Here is a 20,677-nt window from a genome sequence, read left to right as displayed (position 1 = left end):
GCTTAGTCATTAGTCTAGAAAGTTACTCTTTCTAGGCTGATTTAATTCAATAACTTAGTCAGATTCATAAAGTTCTTCAGCCCTTGAATCTAACAGTGGTAGTAATGCTTGTGCTCTCGAAGAGATTTCATTTCTGTTTCCACGTGCACTTTCAGTGTATTCTTATCAAAGAAGGGTGGGGCAAAAGTTGAAGAATAGGTATTTTGCCCCATTTTATCCATGAGGGACATCGAGACCCTGATGGGTTAGGTGAGCTGTTGAGAGTCACGTGGGTAGGAAATGGTAACCATGGTCTCCTTCCTCACTCTCCTTGCTTGTTGCTACTTGAGGTGTTTTCAAAGTCAAGATGAGGTCACTGGTACGTGTTGGCAAACATTCTCTGTAACTCTCGAGTTAGAAACGACTTTATATTTTGGGTGTTTCTTAGTGACGGTTGTAAGCTGCTGTGGACAACAGTGCGACCCTCCTGCATAAACTCTGTTAGTCTGCAGTGGTTTTTCTAAGTTACCTTTTCTCATTCTGTAATTGCTTTCTTTAAAGGGAAATATTTCTGACCTTGTGTCAGGATTTTTTAATTGCTTTATGATCTTGAGCTAAGACATTGCTAGCTTATCAAAACCAACTTCCCTCCCACATTATCAAAATCATACAGTAGTGCTGCTTAGTGATTCAATCATAGGCATCAGCACAGTGTTTTATGAGATTAATTTGACCAGATTTGATTGCCTTTTTTCTTTTTTAAAGAAAATTGGATTTCATCGTCAGGTTAAATCATTGCTTTCTCAATTTTCCCCCAAAGGCTGAGACTGTTGGTATTTCTGGTAAAGGCCAGCCCCGTTGGTCTTGTACCTTCTCCCTACTCAGGATACTTAATTTGCAGCCCCATGCACGCATTACCGCCATCTGGGCACCTTTGGCACTACAGGACTTTCTCCCGTGTGGAAACAGTCTCTTGACGATATAGACTGTGGGCACTTTGCCCTCCTGTTTTGATCAGATTTGGAGCTGAATGTGACCCTGGAGCGCCGAGGGTGTTCTCTGGCTTCCAGTGGCCAGCTTTCCAACCTGGGAACCTGGGACTTACATAGTAACACGCATTTGCTGAACACCTTCCAAGGGCTCTCCCTGTCCACCCTGTTTAATCTCCCCATCACATCACTTTTCAGATAAGGAAGCTGAGGCAGCACAGAGAGTGTGAGGGACAGAGGTTAGAGACCCAAGATCACAGCTAGTCAGTACCAGAGCTGGGCTTTGAACTCTGCCTTGTGACCCCTCCTGTCTACCCCATGCTAGTGTAGAGTGAGGTTGTTACCACTTCAGGTTTGTGAGTTCACAGAGCTGTCCATGGGGTTTATCTGAGATGAGTGTTCACACTGTTGCCTCCTTGGTATCCGTAAAATTGGATACTTGGTACACAGTAGCAAGATCACTGGGTGTGATGATGCAAGGTGCCATTTCACTTGTAAAAAGTACAGGTGGCATTACTTTAAGGTCTTTAAAAACAAAAAGGGGGTGTACCTGGCTGGCTCAGTCAGTGGAGCGTGTGAGTCTTGATCTCAAGGTTGTGAGTTCGAGTCACACATCGGGTGTCGGATTACGTAAAAATACAAATCTTTAAAAAGTCCGGGTGGCTACACCGCAGGTTATTACTGCCTCCAGTTGTGGGGAGCAGCCCGAGGCTGGAAGGTGCCGTGACGTCCGGGCCGACGCTGGCCCCCTCCCAGTGTCCCCATGTGATCTGGCCCGTCTCTCTTTCGAGCCTGTGCAGCCCCCCACGATCTCACAACGCTTCTCTAGCTCTGCCACCCACACCACGGCCTCTCTCCTCACTTTTGCTTTCGTTGTGCATGTTAGAATGAGATGTGCATCACACCTACCCAAAGTGAGCTTCAGCAGAGGTTTCCGTGACACCTGAGGGTTGGCGGTCCTCACATGTCAGGGCGGTGGTTCCCAGCCTCACCTGGCCCGTCTGGTGGGTCCAGTGTTTAGAGCTCCACAGGCCGCCTCAGTGGTCTGGCCTTTATGTCACATGAATTCCTTTTGGCTGGATGTTCCGTCTTCTCATCTGGCCCAGCCTGCCATGGCCACCGGAGGCTGGGAAGCTGGCTGTCCATCTTTCTTCACCATGATGTCTGCTGTTTAATAAAAAACATAACAAAAAGCAGTTTGTCATTTGAAATTAATTACAACCAAAATGATAAAATCTTCCACGTTAAATGTCAGTCCTTGAAGGAGCTTACAGACAGCTCTGCCTTGTCCTCTTGAAGGCAAGAAAGTAATGATATGGGGAAAAAAAAAAAAAAGTCAATGAAACTAGGACATAAAACCCGTAATAATAGAACTTTAAAGCCAGGATACACTTTTGAAACAAAGTGTTCAGCCCCTGCCTTCGATACTCGGGAGAGAATGGCAGTGAAGTGGAAAAGGCCCACTTCTGCTGTGGTTTTGCACGAAGGTAAAGTTCAGAAGCAAGGGAAGGGTCAGCTGCTCGTATGGGGTGTGATTTGGCTTGAGAGCCACGTGGGCATCTTGAGCCCATCCACTTGTACGTCAGATAAAACCTTTAGTGTTGTCGTGGGTGACGTCTTCATGAGTTTATTCAGGTTAAGAATAGTAAACAGAACCCTTTCTTAAAGTGTCACTCCTGGATTTTTTCAAATCCCAAAGACAAGAGGGGTGGGAGTGAAAGAACAGTAATCGTAAAGGATCACAGTAATCAGAGGAAATGTATTTTGATATTTATAGATTAAAGGTTTATCCTAAGATAAAATCTTGGGCATAAAGAAGAATTGTATGTGCTACAAATGATTTTTACTGTGTCATTCTTGTTGGTGGTTTTCATTTAAAGATTTTTTTGTTTGTTCTCATAAATTTTCGTGTCATTATTAACCTTACATAAACTCCTCATTGCATGTTTTATTAACCCTTGGTATATTCATTTTCTTCTGACTTGAAAGAGTAACCCATTAGAATTTAACCCTGATGTCTTGAAGAAGTCTGCAGTTCAGAAAGCTTTAAAGGTAAACTAATAGTTTCCCTTTGAAAACTTAATTGAAACATATTGAAAGAGATGATATTTTAACTCACATGGGTTTATTGACAAACTGCCTCCCATACTAATATAGTAATTAATTGTCTAGTTGGATCCTTTTTTGTTTACCCAAGAATTAGTAGTTAGAAGAAATTAAGTCAGCTTTGAAGATAAATTTTATAAAGTACCAATATGGTAAATTAGACTTCTGTTTTGTTGGCCTCAGGCAGCAGTATCTAAGGTACTTTTAAATCCTCTGCATTTTAATTGGATTTGAATTGGTGAAAATGGTGAAATAGAAGGTCTATTTAAAAACATAACCAATCTTTAGATTATGATTTCAAGGTATTCCTTGTGCACTGTGACTATCCATTTAGAAATCACCTCTTCCAATATGCTGAGTTAGGGCCGTCTGAGTCGGTGACCTAATGGCTTTTGGTGCTGCTGGGTTTGGGTGACAGATCTTTTGAGAAGCTTTAAGTTTCATTAAATGAGGTATATTGAAAACTAAGCTCCACTCCCTAAAACAACATGAACATGTATTTTCTGGCCAAATTGTTAAAAGTTTTCTATGACTTACAGTGTTTTATTATTTTTTTTCCGATTCTTTCGAACATTTTAGGATCAAATATTGGGGCGGGGGGGGGGATTTAAATATAATGGTCTCAAGACAATTCTGTCCGAAGGAATGGTTTTGAATCAGCTTCATCTAGAAAAAGAAGTTAAATTTTGAGTGAAGAAGACTGACAAAATGTCTGCTTTCCGCTGTAAATGTATTAAGTCCTCACCTGTACTGAGGCCATGAGGTGTGACCCAGCAGTGAGTTACTCCTTTGCAGTAGTGGTCAGCACAGTAGTTGAAGTAACCGCTCCAGTAACACTGGAAGGGATTAGATCAAGTCTTTCCTCACCATTTCTTTGATGTCTGGGGATCATTGACCATCGAGATGAAACGGTTGCAATGAATGCTCTAAGTCAGACTGTTTGGGTTTGAACTGCAGCCTTGCCCAACTCCTCAGTATAACCTGTAGTGAGATGTCCGGTCCTCTGCTACTTATAGACTGGAAGTGATAGGATCTTTTTAGGAGTATCGACTAAATTAAATAAGATCACGCATGTAAAAAGTGCTCAGTGTAGCTAGCATAACGTGTACATTTTAATTGTTATTTTACCATTTCATTTAAGTGTAACGGCAAGGCCTTGGAAATGGCATTGTGGCCATTATTTAGACGTGAAAACCAAAGTTCAAATAGATGAAACATGTAGGTCTCAACAATCAGTTGTAAGCCACTGAAACTTAATTCAAGACAGTCTAACTTAAACTCACATTTTCGGGATGCCTGGCTGGCTCAGTAGAGCGTGCGACTCTTGATCTCAGGGTCGTGAGTTCAAGCCCCACGTTGGTTGTGGTGCCTACTTAAAATTCATATAAAAAATTAAAAAGTAAAATGTTAAAAGATAAGATAAAAACCCATACTTTCATTATACCTGTGTATCTGACTGGGCTGATGCATTTTGACTACTGCATTGTGGTACAAGACTTAACGATTTAACGTCTTTCATAGAATCTGGAACATCATTCGTTTAAAAATACACCATTATTTTAGGTGCCACTAAGAAAGAAAAGCTGCATTAAGGTTTGATCGTGTTTGTGTCTACTGGAAGAATTCTTAGACTCAGGATAAATACAGATTTTTATTATGTCATGCACACAACAAAAGGAAGATAGAAGCAACATAAATTGGTTAAGGCAAGAACAACTGTGTCCCAATTGGGATCCGCCCTGAAACAGGTCCATAAATTTTTCAAGAGATGTTAGAAAGGTAAAAAAAGAAAAATTGGGTCTCAAAATTGATAAGGCACAGTAACTTTAGGAGTGAAACAGCTGCTTTTTCAGAGATGAAGTGACTTACCCTAGCTAAGAAGCAATTTCTGTATCAAAGCAGCTGCTATATCAGAGGACGATTTCATTCCCTCCAGCGTAGCAGAACCCTGGCCTTGGCCCCGCGGCTCAGCACCTCCAGCCAAAGTGGCTCCACAAAGCGGGGGCGCCCTCACTGGAGGCCAGCCCCGGTCCTGGCCACACCCAATTGAAGGGAAGTTGGGAAATAGAATTTTCATGTGCAGAGGACTCGTGCCCACCTAGAACTCCAGGTTCCAGTGGTAAAGGAAGGATTTAGGCGAAGAGTTCGTATTCTCTGCCACAGTAGTTTATAACCTTGGATGTTTTCTTTTTTAATGGTGTTTATTTCGTTTTGCAGAATTTATTCACACCAAAAAGATGAACCAGAAAATAGATTATCACCGTATGTTTGGGCTAATAATATTCCGATAATCCTATGAATTTGACACCTATTTCTACCATTGCTGTAGTGTTAAGGATTGACTCTAAAATTGTTTAACAACAACAACAACAAAACATTTTTGTGACCTAATTAATTCCCACTAACACAGATATTTAACTGCATCTTCTTGTGGGGCTAAGTTAGAAATAAACCTCATGTCCCATGTATGTTGTGTCCCACTGTGTTCTCTCACCTGTCTGCTCAGGTATGCTTCTCACCATTTGTTTTCTTATTCCTGAGTTTCTCTCATTATATTTGTATCTGCTTAATTTAATGCAGTTCTAGATTGATGTTTATTCTTCCAGTCAGAATTACTTAGGAGCTGGTAAGCAAGAAGTGATATCTGATAGCTACATGTTTGCACAGAAGGTATGAAGTTAAAAATGTGAAGATATGTCTCTGATACTTTGTAGTGTGTTTATTATTCCCACCAGGGGGCTATTCAGAAGTGTATGTTCCAGATGTTTGTCCTTCCTCATGCTTTTGTTTCCATTTGCTGCACTTACTCATTTTCTTATCCTAGTAACATGAGTTTTGAGAGCTGGAATTAGCATTAAAGATATTTAGAAGTTTGCATTTTTCCAAACTAGCTTGCTTTAAAAATAAAAGGCCTTAGCATTTAAAAATCATATGCAAATAGGAATTTTCTTAATTTATTTCATGGTAGACCCAATTATGGCTTTGGATATGCTCAGCAATTATTTTCCAGTTAAATTGTTCCCAGATAGTCCCTGTAACTGAAGTGTCAGAATTAATTAGAAAGGACTATTCATATGAGCCACTAATTTCATTTTTAGTAAGCCCCAGTTCAAGATGTATGTTTACTTATTTTGTCTTATTTTTTGTTTGTTTGTTTGTTTTTGGATAGTCAGGGAAGAAAATAAACAGCAATCCAAACCCTCTTGTCCAGATGTCAGTTGGACACAAGGCCCAGGAGAGCAAGGTGAGGAGGTGCTGACCGGTTTCCTATGATGTCACTGTTACTGGTCTTAGGTGGGGACTGTCAGCGGGCTGCTAGTGCAGGCGTGAGGCATTGATTTCCATATCTTCCTCTCGTTTTCTCAAATCAGTTAGTTCCCAGATAACGAGCTGCTTTATTGGGTAACGAATGTATTGTTTAAACAGTTTAAAAATATCAACAACAAAAAAAAGGGGGGTGCCTGGGTAGCTCAGTTTGTCTCTCTTTCTCTCTCCCCCTCCCCCTTCTCCCCTCCCCACTCCTCTCCCCCACTGTCTCTCTCCCTCTCAAAAAATAAATTTTAAAAATGACATAATATGCTTTTGCTTGATTTCATGGATAAATGACATGGTATAAATTTCTAAGTTTTCTTTGAATGCTCTATAAATATTTTGTTTGAAAGATAACCAGCAGTCCTTAAAATTCAACAAACACAATTCTGTGGCATTCAGAGGGCATTGCTGTTGTTGTAATGTGTTTCACTTTCCTAATTTAAAAGAAAATATTTCAGGGATTATTTACAGTTACAGGCCATTGTTCGCTTTAAAATGCTCACAATTTAGGAAGCTTCCTGACTTCTAGCATTATGTGGTCCCTGGGAAAATAGTAGAACAAAGCCCAAACCAAGCAGATAAACTCTTGTCATCGGGATGGGCTCAGAGGTTGGGATTTCATAACCGTCAATTTCCCTGACACACTCTAAAAGCTTTGGACTGTCTCCATCTTTGAACACTTTTCACAATTAACACACAGCACATGCTCAGCAAATAAGTGTCTTGGGATTTAATTACAGTCCTAAGCTTCCAAACACAATAAATGAATAACCACAGTCTTGGTAGCCCTTTTCCACAGAAAATACCACAGAGCTGATACTTGGTTATTTCTTTCAGATTCGGTACAAAACCAATGAACCTGTGTGGGAAGAAAACTTCACCTTCTTCATTCACAATCCCAAGCGCCAGGACCTTGAAGTCGAGGTATTTTATTTGCATTTTTTTAATAGATTTGTTGAAATATAACCAACGTACAAAGAGGTGCCCAGATTTAAAGAGTACAGTTTATGGACTCATCACCATAATTGATACATCTTTGTCAGATTTATCCCTAAGTATTTCATACTTTTTGATATATAATTTTCTTTCAGTTTTCAACTTTTGATTACTAGTATCTAGAAATGCAAATGATTTTTGTATGTGGATATTATATTATTGTATTTGATTATTCTCATAGCTTTTTGTGAATACTTTAGGATTGTCTTCTACCTGGTAGTCATCTTGTCTGCTAATTATGTCACTTCTACCTCTGTGTGTCTGATCTGGGTGCCTTTCACTTCCTTTTCCTGCCTCCTCTTGCCCTGCTGGGCCCTCCGGCCTCTGGAGCGAGTGGACCTCTTCCCCTCCCTTCTGACCTCAAGGGGAAAGCCTTGAGGTTTCACCATTAGGCCTGTTGTCTAGGAAGCTTCCTTCTACTCCAACTGCTAGTTTGCTGCGTGTTTTTGTCATGAATGGATGTTGAATTTTCTCAAAGGCTTTTCTGTAACTATTTCTGTAACTATTTTCAATAACTATTTCTATAACTATTGAGATGATGTTCATGTTTGTAAACATGGTGGACTATATTGTTGATTGTCAAATGTTAAACCTTACAGACCTTTGTTTGGGGATAAATTCCGCTTGGTCGTGATGTAGTATCCTTTTTATGTATTCAATGTAACTTGCTAACATTTTGTTGAGTTTTTGTATCTTAGTCATGAAGGATCCTAATCTGTAAGTTTGTTTTTTTTCTCAGGGTAATGCTGTCCTCCTAGAATGAGTTGGGGAATGTTCCTCCCTTCTTTGCATTTTTCTAGAAGAGTTTGTGTAGAATTGGGCTTTCTCCTCACATGCTTCAAGAATTCACCAGTGAAGCCATCTAGGCCTGTACTTTTCTTCATGAGAAGGCATTTAAATACAAATTATATTCCATTCGTAGATACGGATTTATCTAGGGTATCTCTTTTTTTCTTCATGATTTTTGATGTTTATGCTTTAAAAAAAAAATTGTTTATTTTTTTGAGAGAGAGACAGAGTGAGAGCAGGGGAGGAGCAGAGAGAGAGGGAGACACAGAATCTGAAGCAGGCTCCAGACTCTGAGCTGTCAGCAGAGACTGACGTGGGGCTTGAACCCATGAACTGTGATGATATGACCTGAGCTGAAGTCAGACGCTTAACCAATTGAGGCCCCCAGGCACCCCTGATGTTTATGTTTTTTAAGAAATTCATCTATTTCATCTAAATTGTTGAGTTCCTTGGAACAACATTATTTAGAATATCCCTTTAATGTCTTTTTAATGTCCTATAATAAACATTAATAAACATTAAAAAAATTTTTTAAAGAAGTCAGATGCTTAACTGGCTGGGCCCCCCAAGTGACCCCACAGTGCTTTTTTTGTGCTCATTGTAGCTGTGCGATGAGGAAATGAGAGATTCGTTGGAACCTCACTTACTGTAGCATTCTGTGTCTCTAAGAGGTTTTCTACTGTGTCCGTCATTTATGAGAACACTACTTAGAAAGAGATGGCTGAGATGTTTTTTAAAGACTGGGTTTTGGAGGAGCCTGGGTGGCTCACTCAGTTAAGCAACCAACTCTTGATCTCAGTTCAGGTCTTGATCTCAGGGTTGAGTTCAAGCCCCATGTTAGGCTCCGCTCTGGGCATGGAGCCTAGTTTAAAAAAAAAAAAAAAAAAGACTTGATTTTGGACATTTCTCCATTTTTTTGTATTTTTTTCTTTTAATGTTTATTTTTGAGGTAGAGATGGAAGCCTGGTGGGGAGGGGCAGAGAGAGAGAGAGAGACAGACAGACAGACAGACAGACAGACAGACACAGAATTGGAAGCAGGCTCCAGGCTCTGAGCTGTCAGCACAGAGCCCGACATGGGACTCGAACCCACAGACCGGGAAATCATGACCTGAGCCCAAGTCGGCGCACAACTGACTGAGCCCCCCAGGCGCCCCTTTACATTTTCTGTCTTGACCCTTCAGAGCTAAATGTGTTCTGTGTGTTCCGCAGGTCAAAGATGAACAGCATCAGTGTTCTCTGGGGCACCTGAAGATCCCTCTCAGTCAGCTGCTTACCAGCAATGACATGACCATGAACCAGCGATTTCAACTCAGTAATTCAGGTCCAAACAGCACTCTGAAGATGAAGATCGCCCTCAGGGTACTGGAGTTTCGTGCAGCGATTACAGGAGTGGACGGGGGTGGGGGGGGGGGGACTGGCTGACTCCTGGGTGCTGCTCCAGAGTGTAGTGAAGGGCATGGGCCCTCGTGGAGGATGACTGCGGTATAGCTGCGAGCCTGGGGCCAGGGAGGCACTTGTCTGGGATCGAGGAAACCACTGCTGACAACTATAGGCGCTCAGGGGAGAGAGAATTGAGGCTTGGACTTAGACATTTGCCCCAGCTGGTATTTCCAGATTGCTTGAGCAGGCCAGGCTAAATTCTCAAAGGTCATTCAGGACAGAAAATTTAATACAGTTCTTCAAGATGGTAGAAATTACAAACAGACTTTTTGTACAAAATAGACAATGACTCTTGTGAGTGCCTAAGGAAATGTTCAAAATAAAACTGGCAAATGGATTGGAAAATGCTAAAACTCACTAATTTTTAAAATGCAAATTAAGGGGCGCCTGGGTGGCTCAGTCGACTCTTGGTTTCAGCTCAGGTCATGACCTCACGGTTCGTGGGTTCTAGCCCCACGCTGGGCTCACTGCTGTCAGCACGGAGCCTTCTCTGGACCCTCTCTCTCCGTCTCTCTCTGCCTCTCCCGCACTCATGTGCATGCATGCTCTCTCAATAAATAAACATTGGTTTAAAATAAAATAAAATGCAAATTAAAATGAAGAACCCACTTTTTAAAAAATCCAAGCAACCTCGGTCTGTGGAGGGTTCAGTGTTCATGATCTCTTTGCACTTGGTTCCAACTCTGGAGATAGGCAGTTTCTGCAGAAAGGACTGCAGTGTCTGCAGACCATGGGGTCATAGAGCCCCTTGGGCCAGGAACCCGTTCTCTGGAGATCTGACCTTCAGTAAGAAGACAGAATGCAAAGAGGCCGTGAACATAAAGATGTTTGTTGCAGCTTTATTTTTTACAAGGAGGGAAACTTGACACTGTTGCAGCAACCCTGGAGTGCAGGGTTTTGGGGTGTGGGCTCTTGTTCAGTGGAATGTTGCACACCTTACCACTGGCTGTGAAAAGCCAGCGAAGTGAAGGGCTCACGTGCTCACACAAGCCGAAAGACATGAAGGCCGTTCCGGCATTCATGCTGGGTGTGTGCAGTAGCCCACTGGGGAGGGGGCCCTCACCTCTCATCCTTTCTTGGGGGCGCACGACTCAGGCTCGCCCAACAATGACATCACCCCCACAGCTGTGCAAGCATGCACGCAAACGGAAGAGGCTGAAGAGAAATTATGTTTACATCATGGAAGCGATAATTTTGATTACTTAAACTTTCCTTTCTCTTCTTTTTTTTCTAAAAATGAGAACTAAGTCATTTTTTTTATTTCTTAAGTTTTTATTTGTTTTTGAGAGCGAGAAAGAGCACAAGTAGGGAGGGGCAGAGAGAGAGAGGGAGACACAGAATCTGAAGCAGGCTCCAGGGTCCGAGCTCTCAGCACAGAGCCAGATGCGAGGCTCGAACTCATGAACTGTGAGGTCAAGACCTGAGCTGAAGTTGGGTGCTCAACCTACTGAGCCACCCAGGTGCCCCTCCTTTTTCTACTTACTATAATGTGGCATCACTCCAATAACAGAGTAGCTGGACATATAGACTAGACTGTTTATAATGTTTTTGCCAAGTTTTAAATAGACATTGGCAAGTGAATATATCTAAAGCCATTCATATACCAGGCCATTCTAGTGTCACTGATTTTAATTTTGTGTTTATTTCCACTTGCAGATACTCCACCTTGAAAAGCCAGAAAGGTCCCCAGACCACCAACACTCAGCTCAAGTAAAGCGACCCTCTGTTTCCAAAGAAGGGAGAGAAATATCTGTCAGATCTCACGCGTCCGCATCGCCGGGCTCCGGTGATGGCAGCACAGCCCCGTGCACACCAGTCGTCGGGGGCAGCGATAAGCCTGGCGTGGAAGAGGGGGCCCAGCCTGTGGAGGCCAGCCCCCAAGGCCCACGCGACCTGGGCAGGAGCTCCTCCAGCCTCCAGACCAGTGCCACCTGCTCCCCCAGCCATATCTCCGTTAAGGAGCCCACTCCAAGCATAGCCTCAGACATATCCCTGCCCATCGCCACCCAGGAGCTTCGACAGAGGCTGCGGCAGCTAGAGAAGTAACCAGACCCCTCCTTTGTCCTTGTCCAATCAGAGCACACGTCTCGTGCTAACGTCGTCTTGAGTTAGCCAAAAGAACCTGAGGTGTCCCTGCCCTTTTGCTCACTGAGTGTTGGCCTTTTAAAATAAACCTGCCATTTCTAGGACCTGACTAGGGACCAAGAAGCAGTGGGGTTCGGGGTGAATAGAAGAGGGTCTGAGCCCCTGTGTGCCTGTCCTCAGACCAGGAGGCGGGACCTAGAGCTGATGCTCGCTCTTCGTGCCGTGGTTGTGTCTGTGTTGGAAGAACAAGTCCTGTTCGCTCAGTACCCCCTTACTACCACCGGTCATGTGTTGTCTAGTCTTTGGATTCATACTTGTGCTCCTGGGCTCTTCAGAGAAGGAGGAAGACAGCTTGCAGTTATCATAAGCTTCAGACGTTAACCTCTTCCCATCAGTGGAAGGAACGAAGTGGCCCTTTGAAGCTGTTCTTGCTGTTTGTTGTTCCGAGAGGTGTGTCGAGGCATAGGAAGCGGAGGCAGAGATGAAATGCACTCCTGGGGGTTGAGGAAGTCACACGCATGTGACCCACACTCAGCATGCTCTCTCCTTCGTACTTTCTCAGGTTCAGCGTTCAGAAGAAAGCAGTCAGTCCCTTCCTCTCTTGCTCTAGGAGGAGATAGAACTTTAAATAAGAAAGCACTTCTCTCAGGAGCTAAATTTGGGGAGTAGCCGCGATGATCTTGAGGGACATTGCACCAGGGCAACCGTTGGCGGGCTTGGGAGTCTGTGCTTCAACCCTGAGAGAGAAGCTTCCTGAGAGAGGCTGCCGGGAAAATCAGGGCAAGCAGTGCACGTGGGGCTTTGAGGGAGCACACGTAGAGTTGGGTCCTTACAGGCTAGACGTTGCTTTGCAGAGGCCACAGAATCGATGTTTGTAATGAGGACATTTCCTGAGTCTCCTTTTTACCATGGGCCCTCACTGGGAAAGCTGTCAGTTCTGGATAATTAAGTTATGTTGAAACCTTATTTGAGATAAGAGTTTGACTGGTTGATTAATAGAAGTCCAGATTATGCTCAAGTCCGTGGGTAATTTGATTGTTTTTGTGCCAGTTGACTCACTCCCGTTCAGTTCTGAGGAGAGCTATAACCTCTTGCTTTGTTTCCCCAGTGGGACGACACTGGGGCAGTCGCCCCTGGGGCAGATCCAGCTGACCATCCGACACAGCTCGCAGAGAAACAAGCTTGTGGTGGTCGTGCACTCCTGCAGGTGAGCTGGGCCCCCGGAACCCCCAGGTGGGCTTTAGATGAGAGGCGAATGTTAGCTCTGACATCACTAAACAGATGAACCCATTTCATTTTTGAAGGACAAAGTAATGATGTTATACTACAGACTTAGTATTCAGTGCTGCATTCTTTTTTTGTTCTTGACATTGTTTCTGTTCATAAACATTTTGGTTGCTTTGTAATCCACTCCTTTTTTTAAGTTTATTTTTATTTGTTTTGAGAGAGAGAGAGAGAGGGAGAGCAGGGGAAGGACAGAGAGAGAGGGAGACGGAGTCCCAAGCAGGCTTCACGCTGTCGGCACAGAGCCTGAGGTGGGCCTGGAACCCACGAACCGTGAGATCGTGACCCGAGCCGAAATCAAGAGTCGGATGCTTAGCCCACTCAGCCACCCGGTGCCCCTGTACTACATCTTGAACTGCTCTACTGCAGTTTATACAACATTCCATACTGCTGGATGTTTAGATTGTCCAAGTTACATGTAACATGGTAATGAACATATTTTTCTCGAAGTGTCTCTTTGAGATTAAATTTCCAGGAGTAAGTTTATGTCAGTAATTCGGAGGATCTCAAAAGGTTGATGGGATCGTGACAGGTATTGCCAATAGTCTTTCAAAACTGTTTCTGGAACGTGCCAGCTGGCATTGGTACCCAGGGTACAGGTGTATCTTCTCCTGCCCCCATCAGGAAGTTTATTGTGCAGCGTACTGATTTAGTAAGTGTAACATGAGCTGGCAGCATTGCTTTAATTTGTCTTTGATTAGTGATGATGCTATGGAGCCAACTAATTATTTCCCTTCTGTGTGACTTCTCTCAGTAGTAGTTAGGATATAAATGTACGGCATAAGTATTTGGATCTTATTAAAGGCTGTTAGAGGGGCGCCTGGGGTGCTCAGCATTTGACTCTTGGGTTGAGCATTTGACTCTTGATTTCGGCTCAGGTCATGATCTCACAGTTTGTGAGTTCAAGCCTCATGTTGGGCTCTGTGCTGACAGCTCAAAGCCTGGAGCCTGCTTTGGATTCTGTGTCTCCCTCTCTCTCTGCCCCTCCCCTGCTCATGCTCTGTCTCTCAAAAATGTGGGTTCTATCTCTCTCACTCTCTTTCTCTCTCTCTCTCTGTCTCCCAAAGTAAATAAATAAACTTAAAAAAAATAATAAAAGGCTGTTAGAAACATAGGAAATTATATAAATGTAGACTTCAGTTCTGAACCTATTTATTGAGCACCTTATACATTCTTGCTGTGAGATAATTACTGTTGTAGAGGACTCTCAGCAAATAGTCCCCTAACTAGATTTTCAGGTTGATCGGTAAGTGAATAATTTGAAGTGGTTGCATATAATTAACTCCCAGACTCTGTTTGGCTCAGACCAGGTGTCCGAGGAGAAGAGCAGCATGGGTTGCACAAAGGAGGTGAAAGGTTTAGGTGAACGAAGGGCAGAGAGTTGGGGGAGCAGCCTGGCAGCACTGAGGATGGGGTTTCCCTTGGTGTGAGGCCAACCACATCCCTTCCCACTGGGAGAAGCTGGACATTAGAAACAACAGCTTCCATTTTCAAAGCAGAGCAAGTATCAGGATGTCCCCCAAACTCTGGGCTCAAGAAACGGAGGTGAAAGTTGCGTTCGTCAACAGGCTAGCACAGGGTGAGGACAGAAACTCACTTGCTCCTTTCTGCTTCTCAGTGGTGTAAGTAAATATAAATCAAAGTAGGAAGTTTGAACGTGATGCTAACGGTCATTTTCCTAGATTCTAATATCGAGTGTTCTCTGGTTTGTGTCGTAAGAAATCTCATTGCCTTCTCTGAAGATGGCTCTGACCCCTATGTCCGCATGTATTTGTTACCAGACAAGAGGAGGTCAGGAAGGAGAAAAACACACGTGTCAAAGAAAACACTGAACCCCGTGTTTGACCAGAGGTATGGTGCTCACTCAAGATGGGTAGGCTGTCGAATTCAGAAATTAAAAAAGGCTTGATCAATACCTTTGAATGACTAATGCATTTAAACCAACACATTGTTGGGAAGTATCAGTGAAAAAACTCCAGATTAGCACACACGGACTTGTTAACATAAATAAATGAACATTTTGAACTTGGTCTAGAAGTGGCTAAACATAGTAGGTTCAGGCTGTGCACACTGTGGAAGGGAAACTAGTGATTGTGGACCTCGCGGAACTTCCATTCTGGGCGGTTGTATCTATTGATTTTTCTGACTTATAAGTAAAAACTAAGAATTCAACAATAAGTATATTTTAAGTTTATTTTAAATCACAATAAGTCTATGACATCTTAAAATACAACATTCTTCTGAAAAAAATCAACTAGTTTCCAAAACAATGAAAAAGTGAAAAGAGTGGCATTATTGTCTAACATTTTCGGAGATCCCTTTAATGGTCTGTCTTAGTAGAGGTCATATCTGCCTCTGCCATCGGTGCTGATCTCCAGAGAGCACCTCGAGGACCTCCGGGGGCCTTGCGCTACCCTTAAGAGCTTCAGTCTGCAAACTCGTTACCTTACGTTACAGTGTCTACAGCTAAAAAAAACCAACAGCATTTTGGGAAATCATAAAGTCAAAGGGTGTCAGAATATCTGTCACTTTTGTTTACATTTATCTTTAAATGGACTGGTTGTTTCCCATATGTTCACGCCAGCAACTCTTTTTAAATCACAGACAGAAACTGACAGGAGGTGTGCACCAGTCCCTGGTGTGAGCACATTTTGACAGTGTTCTCACTTAGTTGCAGCCAAAGTTAGGGATTTGGAAACGCCCCCCCCGCGCCCCCTGCAAGTCTGGGATTCTAGCTGCTGAAGCTCCCTGAAGGCTGGTCGCATTCCGGCCACATCCCTCCCAGGCCTTAGGCCCTCTGCCCTCTGGTTTGCCAGAGACCCTGACTCACAGTGGCTGAACTCCAGCCAGCGTTGAGGACTTGGTTCCCTGGAGGCATTTTTGTTTGTAGCATCTGACTTCGGCCATTAAAAAGTGCACTGCGGATCTTTTCCCTTCCATGAAGCTGTATCACATACTACTTTTCTTTATTTCACTCACCCCGGCTTTGTAATCACTGCTCTTTAGTCTTTTGGCCTGGATGAGAAAACCAGTGGGTCCTACCTACATCCACAGTCCCCCATTGTAACTACTAGGAAGAGTCAGGGCAGACCTTCAAAGAACACCCGTCCCTATACATGAGGGAGCCACAGGCAGTAGCTCCCTCTTTCGCATACTTAGTGTTGTTTTATTTGATTTTTTTTTTAATTTTTAGTTAAATTTTAGTTGACATGTTACTAAATGTTAGTAATTAGTAATATTAATGCAGTGTTGGTTTCAGGGGTAGAATTCGGTAATTTATCACTTACATACGGCCTTTCACATACTTAGGAGGCCAGAGTCTTCGGTTACGTTTGCAAAATAAGGGAAACAAAAATTGTTTTTGAGTCTTCATGAAATGCCAGATCCAAACATTGAACAGAACTCAATTTTATAATAAAAAACAACATAACATTTAGAACTGTCTCGTAAGCAGAAAGGTTGTTTTTTGGTTATAATGAGAATACAACAGCATTATGGGGAAATTTAAGGGAGGTCCTCTTTTTCCCGTGTCAGCTTTGATTTCAGCGTTTCATTACCAGAAGTACAGAGGAGGACACTGGATGTAGCAGTAAAGAACAGTGGTGGCTTCCTGTCCAAAGACAAAGGGCTTCTTGGCAAAGTAAGTTTAAAAAATAACCGTGATCGGTTCCTGTATCTTATAAACATTAAGCACTTACCCAAAGGGCATTGTTTTAGACCATACTTAAATCAATGGAAAGGGGGGGACTTCCTCTCTGATTAATGCTTATTTATAAAATAGTGGACCATGAAAGGCCATGTCATCTAAAATATGAGTACATTTTGAAAATTACTTTATTTTCATTGTTTTTACATAATCCTATTATTGGCATGTTACTCACACAAATGCTGTGAACATATAGTTGAAGAAAAGATTAATTTTTTAATTAAAGAAATGTTGAGTCACATTGAAAGAAAACATGAAGGAAAATACTCTCTTGCAGTTCTGCCTCCTCCACTAACCAACTATTCTTTTTCTAACAAATTAGTGCCTTTATTTCTCTGAATTTATTCTGGTCTTTGTCAGAATTCACATGTAACTCTTGCATAAGATTATATATTCTTTAACATTAAATGTACACAGAGGGTGAGTTAGGGAAGAGGAGTTTTGAATTCTGTCCCGCTTACACATAATCCGGATCCACTGTGCTGGCACTAATGGAGTGTGAGCCGATATCCCTGTAAATTACCAGCACTGATCCTTCTTCATAACCGAACTTTGAGAGACCTGGATACAGGGCAGAGCTCTTGGATGTGATCCGCCATATCATTCATGGGGGGTCATCAGGGTCAAAAACATTGACAGAGAGAGACTCAAAATAACACCGTGGGTTCCATACCGAGGCAGCAGGAGGTCAGAGAGATCGGGGCTCCACCCGCCGTTACAGGTGTCATTTAACCCACAGGTGCTGGTCGGTCTGGCGTCCGAAGAACTGGCCAAGGGCTGGACCCAGTGGTGAGTGTCCCAGCACGGACGAGCCCCGTGTGTCTATTCCACAACACTTTCCCCGGTTGACCACATGTCTCTTGTCATGTGCCCATGCACCCCTAGGTACGACCTCACAGAAGATGGCACGAGACCACACGTGGTGACGTAGTCCCTGCCGGGCACGAGGAGCCCCGCCGGCGTGCCAGCCACCTTCGTGCGCTCGCAGCGCACCCTCCCACAGACGTACCAATGTTGTTTTTATAATTTCAATGTATTTAGTTATACATATCTTAATAGTTTTATAAAACATGTTGACGTTTTAGGCATATTTGGCCAATATTATCATTAAATTTTATATGTTTAATTTCCTGTAGTATTTGCCAGTTATTCTAGCATATAATAGGGTAGTAGTTAGTTACTGTGTCACGTAAGGCTGTATGTCTGTTGTATCGATGAGGAAGCAGATCTATGTATATGCTTTACTGTTGCCTTGTTTTGTACATCGCTGAGGTACACTCTGCCATGTAAATAGACTATTTTTTATAATCTCTACCTGCTGGTTTGAACTCTGAAGAAAATGGATTAAGGAAATATATTTTTTTTCTAAGACTTACTAAATTCTTATGACACATAATCATTTTGTCTTCGCAGGAAAAGTTCTCAGTGACCAATTTTGTGGTATTTTCTTTTTAAAAAGAAAAGCTGAAAGACTAAATATTAAATAAGTATAGTTCTGCCCATCACGAATGAAGAAAATATTCAAAATATTACCACTTTTATAAATATAAATATGTATTTTTGAGAAGTCAGATGAAGTGCTTCTAAGGAAAAATGTGTAACTGAGTAATACATAATACTAAGAGGATGTCATGTCGTCATGGTGCACTAACTTGAAGTTTCTTACATGAAATGTCTTAATTGCTTGATAGAATGTATTCATGAAATAGTACGCAGATACACAGTTACACTTCCTAAAATACAACCCAAATTTTCAGTGTTAGCAGTTAGGCTATTGTGAAATAGTCGGTCATAAGGTTTGTTAGTTTTCAGTGTTTTCCCAGCCTGTGAAGACAGAGACAGGCTCACGTGGTCACCATAAAGTTTGTGGGGTGGATCTGGGTAAGGAGGAAGTTGTTTTAAAAACCAACAGCTCATTCATTCACCCGTCAGTGTGACATCATACGTTGACAGAACCCCTGAGGTGGCGTTGGCTTCCTTTTGCCCAACACAGAGGCCACTGTTGGGGCCACAGGGTTCCAGCACGGCGGCTGGTGATTGTAATTAACCGTTTCCGGGGTTTCCTCACTTTATGCCATGACTGACCTCAGTATTGGGATATCGTTATACAGTTTTTGTTTGGGAATATGTTTTTCTGTTTAGATTACTAAAAGCACGTTTTACATCCTCGAGTCCCAGACCTCTTGGGGGTTGAGGCTCCGTGGCAGCGTCTAAGCCGTGCACGCCTGTGAGAAACACGCACGGACTCAGAAAGAGTTTTCAGTATGTTAAGCTGTATGGTGCAACTGAGTCCTTAGCTATCAGAACATTCTGAAATCATGTGTGAGGACATTGGGGAAATCGAGCTTTGTGGTTGAAACTGGGGATCTTACCGTGAATCGCTCCACGGACTCGTGGGCGGCCCGTGTGACCAAACACACCAAAGTGCCTGTGGTGGATGCTGGCTGTTACCTTGCGTACTTCTGCCTGCCAACAGATCTTACCCTTCTCTTAGTTCACACTTTAAACCGGAGGTTTATATATAATGGAGCCTATAGCCTCACAACACAGTTCATGTAATCATAAAGACCAGTGTCATCTCCCTGCTTCCTACTTGATGGAACTTCACTATAAAGCCTCATTATAAACCATTTCCCATGTTAATGTACAGGAGGAAGTGGATGAATATATTGGTGCCCACAAAACATTTAACTGCGGTGGTGTTTCAGCAGCGCGATAAAGGCAGGTAATTACTTAATAAACCCAGTCGTCGGTCCATGGTATTAGATTTATTGAAGATTTTTTTTCCGTTGAGTCTGTTGAAGGGCCTCTGGCATAATCTATAAAAAGTGAACGACTGCTCACTGGAAGTTACAATACCAGTGATTTTTACCAACATCCTGAACATCTGGGTTTTGCCTTGTGCTCACCTTGCGGTATGTATTCGCCTTATGCAGCGCTCTAAGCAATTAGGCAAAATAAGTACAAGGAAGAGTACAAAGCCAGTGGCAGCATGACACCCGCCTTGTGCCGCAGGGACAGAGGAGCCTGGAGATGGACCTTGGCAGCGGGCTTCCTTCTCTTTAGAAGGAAAGGGACGATTCTGGGGACGTAAAACAAAAAAACCTTTCCAGGCGTGATTCTGTCCTTCATGGCCAAATGAGCGGTCAGTGGGAAGCTCTGGTATTCCGTGGGAAGGACTGAGAATTCCGCTCACGGCCGGACTCCGCACTCCAGGGTCCCCAGATCGGCATCCCTGCTCCTTAATGACCGATTCGTCTAGGAAAAGGGAACGTTAGCTTCTCTGTATTGGGCCGAATCGACGGGAGGAAAATTAACTTACACAGATTTGAGTTCTGTTTGTCCATGTGGGTTGCTTCTCCTGTGCCTTAGCGTACGGAAGTGTGACGCCGGTGTTTCCAAGTTCCAGATCGTTGCTGTACTCAACAGCAACTCTGTTCTGTGCTACGAGATAGTGTTCGTCAGGAGGCCAGCCCTTTTTCTTCAGGAACCGAAGCTCAGTGGAGACCAGTGTATATGCGCGTTTATACTCGGGCTGTCCGCCACTGCAGATGGAAAACAGCAGAGGGCTTTTTTTAATTGTTATTAGAGAATGTCCTTTTTGATCAACTAATTTTACATGACAGTGCATGTATTTATTCAATAAACTCTTACGTTAGCTCACTTGTGATTTGTTTTTCCTTTGTCTTTTGAAATGAAATTTTTAACGTGTGGTCAAATAACTTGAAAAGTAGATTCTTTATACATGCTATTTGTGAGTTCTTTCATTTTCAAAGGAACATCAGGTCGTTGATACTCGTCTCTTGTTCCCATCTTGGCTCTTCTCTGCCCGCCTTGGACTCGGAGTCTTGAAAACACTCATCTGAAAGGCCATCGCGAGTAGAAAACGACGGTCTTTTTTGTGTGCTTTGTAAGCGGAGTCCTGAGAAGAGCGGACGAGAGGCTGGCTGAGGCAGGAGGGGGGGCCCCGGAGGAGCCCCCCCTGCCGC

General features: G+C 43.1%; 1 protein-coding gene across 3 annotated transcripts in view; it reads left to right on the top strand.

Annotated features, from left to right (window-relative positions):
- The window catches only part of ESYT2 (extended synaptotagmin 2), an 82,701-nt gene extending 62,350 nt beyond the window's left edge, over nt 1-20,351 (top strand). Inside the window, exons 14-23 of one of the 3 annotated variants that reach the window (XM_047830839.1) lie at nt 2,958-3,020; nt 6,244-6,318; nt 7,224-7,310; nt 9,383-9,532; nt 11,270-11,655; nt 12,807-12,905; nt 14,702-14,833; nt 16,517-16,622; nt 17,428-17,477; nt 17,574-20,351. In XM_047830839.1, the coding sequence (XP_047686795.1) occupies nt 2,958-3,020; nt 6,244-6,318; nt 7,224-7,310; nt 9,383-9,532; nt 11,270-11,655; nt 12,807-12,905; nt 14,702-14,833; nt 16,517-16,622; nt 17,428-17,477; nt 17,574-17,619 (1,194 nt within the window). In that variant the 3' untranslated portion in view covers nt 17,620-20,351. Of the gene's footprint in view, nt 1-2,957; nt 3,021-6,243; nt 6,319-7,223; nt 7,311-9,382; nt 9,533-11,269; nt 11,656-12,806; nt 12,906-14,701; nt 14,834-16,516; nt 16,623-17,427; nt 17,478-17,573 lie in introns of those variants that run through there. The other 2 variants (XR_007146435.1, XM_047830848.1) reach the window with 2 other exon arrangements.
- Nucleotides 20,352-20,677: the final 326 nt, after the last annotated feature.

This window comes from Prionailurus viverrinus, chromosome A2 (assembly GCF_022837055.1).
Source record: "Prionailurus viverrinus isolate Anna chromosome A2, UM_Priviv_1.0, whole genome shotgun sequence".
In the NCBI taxonomy this organism is placed as follows: domain Eukaryota; kingdom Metazoa; phylum Chordata; class Mammalia; order Carnivora; family Felidae; genus Prionailurus; species Prionailurus viverrinus.
Note: the sequence above shows the minus strand (reverse complement) of the source record. Positions and strands in the feature narration are given on the sequence as shown.